The 12,771-nt window shown below is 37.8% G+C and overlaps 1 protein-coding gene across 2 annotated transcripts; it reads right to left on the bottom strand.

Moving 5' to 3' along the window:
- Positions 1 to 322: 322 nt before the first annotated feature.
- On the bottom strand, positions 323 to 12,175 carry LOC131776464 (catenin beta). Of its 2 annotated transcripts, none has more exons than XM_059092643.2 (13): positions 12,024 to 12,175; positions 10,790 to 10,835; positions 10,255 to 10,322; positions 7,957 to 8,206; positions 7,428 to 7,584; positions 7,238 to 7,303; positions 6,868 to 7,046; positions 6,525 to 6,745; positions 5,669 to 5,850; positions 4,389 to 4,703; positions 3,667 to 4,065; positions 2,549 to 2,818; positions 323 to 1,846 (listed from the first exon to the last, which is right to left on the bottom strand). In XM_059092643.2, the coding sequence occupies exons 4-13, from the start codon at positions 8,196 to 8,198 to the stop codon at positions 1,631 to 1,633; spliced, it is 2,247 nt and encodes a 748-aa protein (XP_058948626.1). In that variant the 5' UTR covers positions 8,199 to 8,206; positions 10,255 to 10,322; positions 10,790 to 10,835; positions 12,024 to 12,175; the 3' UTR covers positions 323 to 1,630. The 2 variants fall into 2 exon arrangements, with proteins under 2 accessions (XP_058948626.1, XP_058948633.1); XM_059092650.2 differs by having other exon boundaries at positions 10,790 to 10,850; positions 12,024 to 12,123.
- Positions 12,176 to 12,771: the final 596 nt, after the last annotated feature.

Raw genomic sequence — 12,771 nt, 5'->3', positions numbered from 1 at the left:
ACTGTGGAGGTGTCTTCGTCAGCAACACACGGTGACACGGTTACGACTTCACTTTTTCCAGCATATTCTCTAAAATTTTCTCCATTTCCTAATGCGCTGACGAAAAGATCGTTTGTAAATCAAGAGCCACTTTAGTTGATGATCATTTCTTCTATTCTCGTGGCTGTAATGTGTGATTCAGGGGTGATATTGTAAGAAGAAATTGGATGACTGTCTTTCTCAAGGGTGTAAGGGTTAACCTGGTCATTTTCATCCGCTTTCCAGCGTACTGGACAGAAGATTCCTTCAAACCCCCTCATAAAACACATCAATACAAACAAGATTTGTACATGATTAGAAAATTTAATTGCACATAGCAGATCAATCACTGTTCATTTCCTCTCATATCAATCATCTTAATACCGATCTAGGCAAGACTGCCTAGTGAGACTAAAAATGGCTAAAATTAATTCACTGCAACAGCCCTCAGCCACATAACAATCTATACAAATACAATATTTCAAAGCGCAAGAAAAAAAAAAACCTAGTTTTTATTGTACATTTGTGTGAGGAAAGTGGAGAATATAATGAAAGCAAAGTGAGAGTCAGCTTTTCTGATCAAAATATAAATAAATTCATGAATAGAAATAGAAAGAACAAAAGACAGATAATATTTCAATTTCAGAAACCAGCCAAGACATATTATATGTTTTGTCAGCAAAACAATCATTGATTTATCAGAGTAATTGTTAATCAGGATTCATTATTTTTACTTAATGACGGCAACCCCGAGTTGCTCTACTCAATTTTCTGTATACACAAGCGACGTATCACTAAAGGAATCAGGTTGAAATCGAAAAAAAGGTTATGATGACAAAGAATTGTCATTCCCATCAAATAGCTGTAAGAAATAAAATACGACAGGTGAAGCAGGATAGGTGCCCCTTTAATTAATCTGTGTGAACTGAATCTCCAGTTCTCAGAACAGCTAGAGTGGTGTTTCTTTATCTGAAGCCCTCAGCTTGAAAGAAAAACTAACAAAGTGTCAAATCCTTTGCACTTTGTAGGTTCAAAAAGAAGTTTAATAAAAGACAAGTAAGAAGAAAAAAATTCCCATTTTGTGCAAACAAGCTTAACATTAGAAACTGTGCATAAAAACAATACATCTTGAAAATGTATTTGGTTAGCAAACGAAAGTAAACTACACAAAATACTTGTCAGCCACGACTTTCTAAATGCTGCTGTTTAGACTAGAAATTCAAGTGAAAAATGCTCTAGTAAACACTTCAACCAAGGGGATCGTGTTGTTGTTGTTGCTATTGTTTTCTTTTAAAGCATCACTCAAAAAGTTTTCCAACCTTACGTTAGTTAGCAAAGAACAAAAAAGTAAAACTGAAATGGCTCTACTATAAACAGCAAGCTTACATGACTATAACTAACACAATGCACGACACTATAAGTGGTAGCTGATTGTTGCCTTTGGACAACAGTTGCGTTGGACTTTGTTGTACCCAAACTATAATATGAGCTGCCCTACAAATGGGCAGCAGGGTTGCGTCCAAAGAAAAAGCATGGGAACCACAGCTGTCTAAGATAAAAAGTTCACAACCTATTGCACAAGGTTGAAATTCAAGTCATCAAACCAGTCTTCTTACAAGTCAGTGTCATACCATGTGCCGCCTCGAGGAGGTGGCCCTCCTGGGTGAGCAAGAGGTTGCATAGATGGATCACCATGGTGGAAATCGTAACCAGAACCAGGTTCGTGAGAATAGTCCATGGGCTGGTTGTAATCAAACCCATCATGGGGGTAACCATACCCTCCTGGTGGCATGTTGTAGTTTGGGTCTGGGAAGTCTCCATCCATTGGCTGGGGAAAAAAAAACACAGAAAGAGTGGTCAGCAATGGTTATCAAAAAACTCAGGGCTAGAAACTTTCTCAAACTGTAACATTTTACAGGTGAGCTCTATATATAGAGGGCTATCCCTGGTTGTTCAAAGAGTAGGTAACGCTATACACTAGAGAAATCCATTCCCAGTGGATAACGCAGTGCGTTCTACAAACATCACTTGACTGAATAGTGATTTATTTGCTGGATAGCATTATCCACGCTATGAACAACTGGGCCTTGATGGACAGAAAAACTTGCTGGTTACCCTGCAGAGTTTTGCTGTTAACTTTGATAATGAGATCAAAGTGGGAAAAACAGTGAAACCACAGGAAAACATGACACCCACTGAGTGGCATGAAACATTTCTGGGAGTTTTCTTCAGCAGGTTAGCAGTTTTTCTGTTTTACTCTGTATCTCAAAGTTACCAAATACTTCAGCATTTATTTTAAAAAAATCTTAACCATTTTCCTTCCATGCCTCACAATTCTTGTAATGTTAGTTCAGAGAATTTCGTATCAGATCAAGTAATAATCCCCTAACTGATATTTTTCTTTATTCTCATCACTTGTCTGTATGATATTGTTTTGATGGTGTAGGGAGAAATTCTGTCTTGGTCATTCATGGGGGGGTAAAAAAAATATTTAGAAAACATATACAGTACAATGAGAGTGGCTTCTCACCTCAGGCCAGGGAGCATCATCCCGGAAAAGAGAACTAGTCAGTTCAACTGATAATCTCTTCTTGTAATCTTGCGACTTATCCTCAGACATGCGGAAGAGTACAGCAGCGGCATAAGCGGCAATGCCCTCATTTCTGGAGTGTAACAGGTCAGTTAAGGGTGCTGTTGCATTTTCAGCCTCAATAGCCTCAGCACCTTCCTTGTCTTGTGCAAGTTCACAGAGTACTCCAGCTGCAACGCGCTGAATGTTCTCAATTGGGCAATAGAGGAGCTGAAGGGAAAAGATGAAGATGTTGTGATGGAACTGTCACAAAATCAAGAACTTTTTTGGACTAAGTACAAAATGTGTTTGTGTAATGTAGCTATGATTATAAATGAATGTATAATTGTTTGTTTCCAGATTAAGAATTAAGTGTCAATTGTAAAAGTCTAGCTCTATCAAAACATATAACTTCTTCCTGAAAACATCTATACATTATCTGGCAAACAGGTAACCAGAATACTCAAACTTATCACATACAAGAAGCTTTTTCCTTGATCTAATGCTAATTTCTCATAAATAATTTCAAAGGAAATGTGTAGCAGCTAGAGTGGAGGATTAACAGTAAGATCTAAAGAGGTAAAAAGGGTTAAGACTTTCTCCAGTAACTAAGGTGGCCTGTAAATGTCATTCCACCTAGATTAATGGCGTGAAGTGTTGCCTTATGATTCTGAGTGGAAAATATGAGGTTTAATAACTTGCAGGGCAGATGAAGAAAATGAGGTGAGTATGATATTTGTATATCACTGGGTTCAAATAGAGGGGGCAGTTCTAAATCAAACCTTCAACTCCCAAGATCTGATTATTGATTCTCCCCTCTAGCTGCTACATATATCCTTGTAAATTATTTATGAGAATTTGGCACAAGATCAAGACAAAAACTTCTATCTGATAAGTTTAAATATTCTCATGACCTGTTTGCTTGAGAGTGTCAGGATATAACAGGGAGAAGTTTCATGTTGATCACTTCTAGGCGTTTAAGGGTATTAAAAAAAAATTCCTAGAGAATTGACCAATCATAGTGCAAGTACTAACTGAGAGATTTATCAGGAAATAAGTATCATTGTTATTGGTGGTACCTGCACAAAAAGAGGAATGCAGTTGAGACTTCTTATGACAGCTCTGTTGTGTGCCTCCCTAGCCAAAATATGCAGGGCACCAACACAGCCATCAACAATGTCCTCCATTCTTACTCCGTCAATTACCACACTCTGTCCTGGTCTCCTCTGCATATCCTGATGGGCTCTCATCATCAGTTGAACGAGCTGAGGCAGACCTCCATGCTCACGGATTGGTGTGTGATTAAGGGGGCATAATGCCAGATTACGCATGAGACCAACAATTGCTTTGATGAGTGGCCAGCGAGAGGGTGGATACAGAAGTTTCACCAAGACTGGCAAGCCAAAGTGAACTCGCACTGCATTTTGGGCTTTCTCAGCATCTTCATGTCGACTCGTCAAGTGGCGCAAGGCACAGCACTGTAAAAGAATAAGTAAGGTTTAGGAAATTGCAATGGATGATTGAGTTGCTTACAAAAAGCTAAATCAATACATCAAAGTTACTTAGTCAAAAAATGTTTTAGGGCTGTGGTTTCCAATATTTGTAAATTATCAGTTTGATGACATCACCCTTGAATCACACATTAAGGTCATGAGAATAAAGGAACTGATCACCAATGAAAAACATCTTGATTGTTAAACAAATTCCCCTTATCAGCACCTTAGGAAATGTGGAGAGAACAGTATGGAGAATATGCATACTGATGTTAGGATGGAAAGGGTTAAGAAGCCAGACATCTTACCGCTGGCTCAGTGATCTCCTCCCTGTCTCCAGCCTGCATACATGTCCTCACCAGTGCCTCTATGCCACCAAACCTGTAAACAAGTTGTTTGTTGTTGGGGTTGTTACATGTCAGGTTTGACAAGACACCTGCCGCACATGTCACAACTTGAATATCATTGGATGACAGCAGCTGCACCAACATCTGCAGCAAGTTGTCAAGACCATCCTCCTTGGTTGCAGCATCTGACAGATTGCGCAGAGTCCAGAGGCAGTTCTGAACAAGTCTGTTGCTCTGGTGACCAAGATGCATAGCCAGTGCTTGCATACCTCCAGCCTATGAAAAAATTAGCAAGCTTAGTTTACAGATGGTTCACAAAATCTTAAGACATAGGATTCCCAATCAGTTCTCCCTTCAAACTGTCATATATTTCTTATAATTTTAGCTACAAGAATTGAATGTAAAATCTAAAAATACTCTGTCACTTGCAATCTGCTTTAATCTCCTTAATTCTTTGCTACCAATTTTACTCTTTGATTTAATTTTTGATTCTTTGGTGGTTTTGTTGAAATGATATTTTGTAATCTAGCTCAAATTGATGTAGCTCTCATTTCCCCAAAAAAAAGACTCTCAACACCACAACTATGCCAGCAGTTTCCATAATTTTTTCCAAAAGCAGTTTCTGACGGTGTACCATGCTACTCTGCCAGGAAAGGGGCAGTGGGGTGAAATTCAACCATAAGAGTCTGGGTACAAGCTAAACAGCTATACCCTTTTTCAGAAACAAATTTCAATGACTTTTTCAGGACCCAGATTGATTTTTTCCAGGGCTCCAAATTTCACCTTGAACACTGTCATTCTTAAGATTTCTAAATCAATTCTTGTTGCAGTCAACATACAATTCTTACAAGATAAATTCTGAAAACTTTAATACTTTAGTTAAACAGATTTCCAAGACTTTCTAGGACCCGCAGTCTTTTACTGGTGTTTTCTAGTCCTCAAAAATCTAAAAATAAAATTCCAGGACCCATATGAACCCTAGTTATGAGTAGTGCTAGACTTCCAGTAACCAGCTCTTAAAGAAACCTGTGACTAAACTCTTTTCAACCCTCCACAAACATCAATTCTCTGGTATGATCTTTCACATATTTTTGTGGAATTTGAGCTCTGAGTTTTGAGTAAAATAATGAAAAAAAGATTCCCCTTTGGTGCTTTCCCTTAGTCACTTCATTTTTCAGTTTGATCATTTACTCCAAGGAGTGAAAAGATTAACAGCATTGACAAGCAGTATTAACACTCACCTCCACAATCGCTTGCTTGTTGTCAGTGTCCACAGAGAGAACCTTCAGCACACGGCTTGTGGTAAAGAGAAGCTTCTCATATGTATAACTTCTCATGATGCGCACCAGCTCAGCAGGGCCTCCTGATGCTAGGATGATCAACTTGCTCTCTTTGTTACCATAAGCCAGCACATGAAGGCAATCTGCGACAACAATGAACATGGTGCAATATTTTGGTAAGAGACACAAAAAAGCCAGAAATGCTTACTCTCCACACCTTTGCTAAACAATTCAAAAACTCAGCATAAGAAGTTGTGGACTACCATTTAAAATGTAGAAGATAATTAAGAGATTCCTTAAAAATCCACCTTTCAAATAAGAATTTTCTAACTTATTGGAAGGTTGAAGATTTAGTTTCTATTGGCAACACTACATTCTTTTTCTCCAAATATGACTGTCATAAATAACATCTTCTTTTACTTAAATCACCAGGCTTAAAAATGGTGATTTTAATTCACCATCTTCATTCACATCATCATCGCACAGAAGCATCACATGTTGACATTCCTATCCTGGCACCCTGGATGTTGCTAAACAGCCTAGCTCACCCCAAGTCTCCTGTTGCTTAGAAGAAGAGCTTCTGAATTACTAATCTCAAGGTCATAGGTTTGACTTCTACTGGAAGCACCTGGAGTTCTTTTTTCCAAGAATGCTGTGTCATTTTCCGAACATACAAAATTTTGTCAAAATAATTTTGAAGAAGCATTGCTATTACTAATTTTGATTGATTTTGGTGTTTTCTCTCTTACCAAACAATACTTGGTTGTTTCCCCTCAAATTGTCAATAATTTCCTAGTCTGAAAATTCAAATTTATACCTGTAACAATCGCCAGGAACTTGACATTGGAACGCCCTAGGAGGGCCACCATCTTCTGCAGACCTCCTGCCAGTCTAACAGCCATCTTGGCACCTTCTTGGTGGAGCAGAAGATTGTGCAGGGTAGTGATGGCATAGAAAACTACTGCTTCCACAGGGGACCCAAGCAACCTGACTAGAGCTGGGATGCCACCAGATTTAAAGATGGAGAGCAAGCCTTGTCTGTAGCAACATAAAAAAATTATTAAAATAATAATCACTACAGATAAAGACATCTTGAAGATGGATGGTAAAATAGGCAAATATAGCATTCATATCTAACTTTTATTTTGTATATTACTCACCTGTGATGAGACAAATTGTGCAAAGTTCCTGCTGCACATCGGATGGTTTCTGGGTCATTAGAGCTGTTTAGAGCTTTCACAAGAGATGCCACCATTTGTGGTGAGTTCATAATGGCATGGCGACTTGCATCCTTCTTGGAAAGTTGATGCACCATCATTGATGCTTGTCGGATTACCACCTTAAAGATTGTTGATAATTGTGGATAAATGAAAAAGTACTTCTTACAGGCTTAGGTTGCAAATCTGTACTGTACGTTACAGACAAAGTATTTTATATGCTTTTGATCTTTGACAAACTCCTTCCAGAACTTAGTGATTCTTTTTAGAACCAAGGTTTGGCATGTTTCTCATTTTCTTTGTAAATACACACCTGATCTTCGTCATTCAACAGCTTGTTCAACTCAGGGATGGCACGTGTGGCCAGATCAGCATCGTCCTACAAGGTGGAAATAAAAAATAATCAGTAACAAGCCTTGGAACAAAATACCAAACCATAGAAGTATGATCTGACACCCTTCCCACAACAAATTTGCCACTGTATTGAAAGTGCACTGTTTTACCTGGTAGTTGATTAGATTGACAACAGCTTGCTTTAGCATAAGCGATGGTTCAGCCAAGCGCTGGACAGCTGTGTTAGCTGCTGAATCAAACTGTGTGGAAGGGATATGAGCACCTTCTTCCAGGGTCTCAGGAAACATGGCTTGACGGATGCGTTGACTGTGTAATGGTAAACACAAATTAGACTACTAATGCATTACACATGAAATGAAATCGGAAAGCTATTCAAGATCATGCTCAATTGATCAATACAACATAACGATACAGTGATACTAGTTTAGATATTTCAATTTACATGTTGTCTATTCGTGTGCCAAAATATCACAATAATTAATTCACATTCAGTTTGTACTTAGTTAATGACTTTTTTCATAAGCCCTCTTTGAGCTTTGCCCTATGATTTTGCCATACATGTATTAGCACAGGATAAAAAGACCATGCTGTGAGATCTGATTGGCAGCTGTAGGCCACTGCTTACTAGCTTTTATTGTAAAACCCAAACATTACCCCTCTCCTGATGATTCCACTCACCTCCTAGTTGAGACAAATTGCTGATTCATAGCGTGCATCTCCTGCTCGGAAAATCCGGGCTGCTCCCACTCAAATGCCATGTGTGTTTTCATGTAGTCATCATCATCATCACCCTTGATTGAATGTGCTGTAGTTGTAGCGCCTGACATAATACCAGAATCATGATACTGGTGATGCCACATTGCAGTCTGCTCATCTTTGCTCATTTCACCGTGGGGTAATCCAATTCTACTCGTCTCCATGGTGAAAACTATATCAAGAAGGTTAATGCACATGGTTAATACCAGTAATTCATTAAATTTATGGCCTGCAAAACCACCTAAAGTCAGTTGGAATTCTTGAAAATCCAACAATAGATTGCTCTACTGCTCTGAAAATTCATTTCACCCATCTTGCCTAAAATAGAGAAGGGCATGGCATGTCTAAGAGAATAAACAACCCAAATAACAAATTAGAATATGACAGAGGCAATTCCCTGAGCAGCTCTTTCTCAAAATCAGAGCCACAGGTTAGTTTTAGTGAAGGGAAGTAAACCTGAACCAGAAAGAACAACAACAAAAAATTAGAACAAGAAACAGAAACTTAAACCACAGTTGATGCCAAGTTCACGAATTTGAGCATTAGCCCTTTATCATTTACTCTAACAAAGGGCTAACTCTCAAGACGTCTGCTTTAGAAACTATTTACAAAGTAGTCAATTTTCATTATTAAAGTACCTAGTTGATGAAAGCAATTTATCTGTTAATAGCTCCCTCTGATGCAACATTGTGGTTTCTCAGAAATTATCCTCTATTCATTTGACAATATTGTGTTACCTTCACTAAAACACAAGACTGACAACTAAACAAATCTTGACACCAATAGATCACTACAGAGCTTCAAGTTTCATCATACAAAGAACTTCAGTCTTGATACATGACGAGAAAACTCAATTTTCTTTCCTGAATAAAGGTAACTAATCCCTTGCAACAATGCCCTCTTAAGTGAAATAAGGAAACTGAAGCACTGTAAAAACTAATCTACAAGAACATTGTAGAACAATTAACCATCTAATGGGTGATACTTACTAAAGAGCATATGCATGAAAACTACTCTTAAATACTTATTTTACGCAAAGACTTAACCTTCACTTAAATATGAAACAAACCAGTAATAACAATATCATTCTAGACGAACTTTGTTCCATGTAAAGCAAGCTTCAAGTTATAGAATTTGGTTTGAATCAACTGAGTTAATAACGTAAACAAGCCATTGCAAAGAGTTTTTCTAGAGATGAAATTTCGAGTGTTAGCCCTTCAATAGAAAACGAACACTTCCTTAACTGTTTTAAGCAGTGCCTTATACAAAATCCCTAGATATTAACTGTATGCGCCACTGAAGAGCTAAGAAACAACCTGGTTTTACCTGCAACTCTAAGGGAACGCGAAATGTTTCAAGCTACTTTGAGGATTCTATCAAATTATTTTCATACAAAATCATCCATGCCAGAACTTAAAATGTTTGGAGCAACTTCCTCAGCACACAACAAAATATTACGAAACACAACTCCACATCTTACAGTATTATAATAAGCAAAAAAAAAAGACAATGGTTAACAGGAATTTCCTTTGATATTCTGTGTGTTTCTTAAGAGGATTTGATATTTCTTTGGTAACCAAGGTTCAATTAGAGGAAACAATGCATTCGAATTTTCTAGACTGATTGGATATGAAAAAAAAAAAAACTCCTTAGATTGATGTTGCATCCAACAAAAGGTATAATACATATATGTTGTGCAAAATGTTACATTGTAAAGTAAACACTGTATCAAATTTTCTAATTGAAAAGAAGAAAGTGAAAAATTGTTTGATACAAGTTTCTGTTGATATGTTATCATAAGTGACCTTGGGCCAAAGTCTGTTAAGCACAATATATGACAAAGAGGAGTGTTGCGTCTGAAACTATATTTGATGTCTCCTAAACGTTTCAAGTGTTTATTTGCATATTGAATCCCAGAAAAATCACTTGTAATGCTAAAGGAATTTTAACTCATTGCTAATATCATCTGATTGAATTTCAAATCAAACACAAACTTGTCTTAGTCTCAAAACGGTTTTTGTACACCTACAAGTACCCATTTAGCACAAATAATAGCTATAAAAGAGATTTAGTACAACGGGCCTTGTGAAAACCGGCTAAATAGTTTCGTATGCGACTCTTTCAAAGAAAATCCTGTTTCACAGCATAACCACCCACGTTTATTATATAGTACGTTCATTATCACGGTAAACGCTCAATAAACGAGTACAAAATGCTTACCTCTACACCGCTTTGAGCCCAGCTACGCTGTATCAAACAAACTTCGTAATGTTACAATTTCTTAGTAGCTGCAAAGGAAAAGAAACACAATATTTACAAAAGCCAGACGGAACAGATCTTTACTTCAGTTTTTCTATTTTTAATAAGAGCAATATTACATGGTTTTTACGTTTCTTGCACACAGAACGTGACTTCCGACGGAAAGAAGAGCCCATACAGAATCAAAGACACTATTGTTAGCTAAGTAAACAACTAGAAGCTTACGGATATAAAGAAATTCATTCCCTCGCTCAAAAAAGCGTGACAAATTTTTCTGGTTCTCTGTGTGGAAATATGCCGCTCAATCTTAAGCAAGCGGAAATCTCTGAATTAAGAAGAAGAAAATACAATTACGAACCGAAAATAATATGGTGTGAAAACCGTTCTTCAGTTGGATCTATGTAACTCAACACGCATTGCAGCTTTTTTTTTTTACCGCCAAATAATATATTGTTTATATACAGTCTTGTTTAAAACTTTTCATTTGCACTCTTACCAATCTTTCGCTGGTTAGGGCATCGACTGAGGTGGAATTCGTACACCTGTAAAAGACAAAACTGATGAAAATGTGTTGTAAAAGCTATTTTGTAAGCGTACAGGATGAACGTAATCGCTCAACTAAAATATCTGCTGAAGAACGAGCGAACATCATATCGAGGAAGGCTAGAAAATCGTTGGCTTACAGAAACATTGATACAGAGGCAGCCTTGTTTAACTCAATTCCAATAAGGAAACTTCGGAAATTGCAGGGGAAAGGAAAACCACATTTCCTGACCGCCGCCGAATAAAGCTCGCAACTACGAATTCTAAGCGCCTCGCTAAGTATAAGCCGTGCTACTGACTGTCTACTTCGCTTTGACATAAACCTCAACCGTTAGTTTTCAGAGGTGCAAACTCTCCCAAAATGTAAAGTTCAAATAAAAATCCACACAATCGTGAAATAAGATATATTCCTAACGTTTAAGAGATTGCAGCAGTAAATTATAGAGCAGAAAAGCAGCTTTAGTGACCGCCTAACCCAGCAAGGTTGCTGTCAAACAAGGCAACTGGTCCAGATCGGCCCGAATATAAAGCTATACACGTTTTCAACCAAATGAAAATCACTATGGACTTTTAATTCATTCGAGTCAAGCATAAAGTACGGTGTCATCGCCCCATACTAGGTCCATTAATATCTTAGCAAATTCTTCGGTGAGGAATTTTAAGTAGAGCGCAGCGAAGGCAAACCAGCTTAAGATTTAATTTTTCAAGAAACAGAAATCATGGAAGATTTCCAGAGTTTCAGGTTTCTAAGGGACATTAAATAAATACAACAGCATCTAACGAGCAAAGAAAACTTTTGATTCAATGATAGTCCGCAAAGATAAATGCTTTTAACACGAGGGGCCATTCGAATTGAACGCAGAGCGACTTGCGGCCTAAATGCGACCTATTGTTCATCGAGAAATCCGACTTGTTCCCAAAATGATGACATTTAATCGAAAAACGAAATCACAAAATCTTCAACAATAGAACAAAGCTAAACTTTAACCGAAATTTAGCCGTCTGGCAGGTAGTTTCTCACTCAAAAAGACCGAATAACCCCCAAATCTCCCTGCTGGTAAACAACTATTACAACAATAGCAGATTTCAATATTACTACCAACTACGCGCGCTTCTATTCGGTTGCGAACACTTTTTTAAGTGACATATCAATCTCGAACACGTTTGCTCCGAACTCTAATGCTTACCGGTTGAAGTAGCCGCGTAGAAGAGTAACTAGTTTCAGCTACAGAAGTCCTTTATCGATGGAACGCTCGATCAAAAACTGAGCTGGCATTCAAAACAGTCCATCGAGGGTTTGGCAGTAAACCGAGCTAGCGTGGGCACCATTCGTTGCCTAAATTACCTGTCAATCATTCGCACAAAAATATGCAATCAACAGCAGAACGCATTTTTATCGGGATAAATGGATCTTGTGGTTTCAGCGAAGCGAAATTCAATTTTGGATAAATAAAAACAAAACAGATCATGTAAGTTTTCTGAAAAAGAATAAAAAAGTTATCATTTTCCTTACATCCTGGAGCGTTACGCTACATGGAAAAGCAAAGAAAATGCGACAAACTGCTCAGCGATCGAGTGTTCTAATAAGAGAAGAATTTGACAAGCATGCAATTTAAAACTCCCTAGGGACCCTTGAGGGCTCCTCCCAAATACTTAAACAATTCAGGAGGAACAAAGGAGCAAAATGAACGCATTTTCTGTCTGCTGAGTTGGCTGAGCAGAATGGAAAATACTTTTGTTTCCATTCTCGATTTTTTTCTCTGGTAATAAACGAACCTTTCCATTTCGATCGTTAGTAGTAAGTTATTATCATAAGACGTGGGAAGGTTCGATGAAGTAAAACGAGGAGGCATGGTGGGTGCCCGAGAATTTTCATGATGAGTTATCCGGTGGAGGAATAATGAGAAAAACCTTGCAAAAATAGGATACAATTCT

This window comes from Pocillopora verrucosa, chromosome 13, assembly GCF_036669915.1.
Source record: "Pocillopora verrucosa isolate sample1 chromosome 13, ASM3666991v2, whole genome shotgun sequence".
Classification (NCBI taxonomy): domain Eukaryota; kingdom Metazoa; phylum Cnidaria; class Anthozoa; order Scleractinia; family Pocilloporidae; genus Pocillopora; species Pocillopora verrucosa.
The sequence above is the reverse complement of the archived record's forward strand: the minus strand, read 5'-3'. Positions and strand labels throughout refer to the sequence as shown.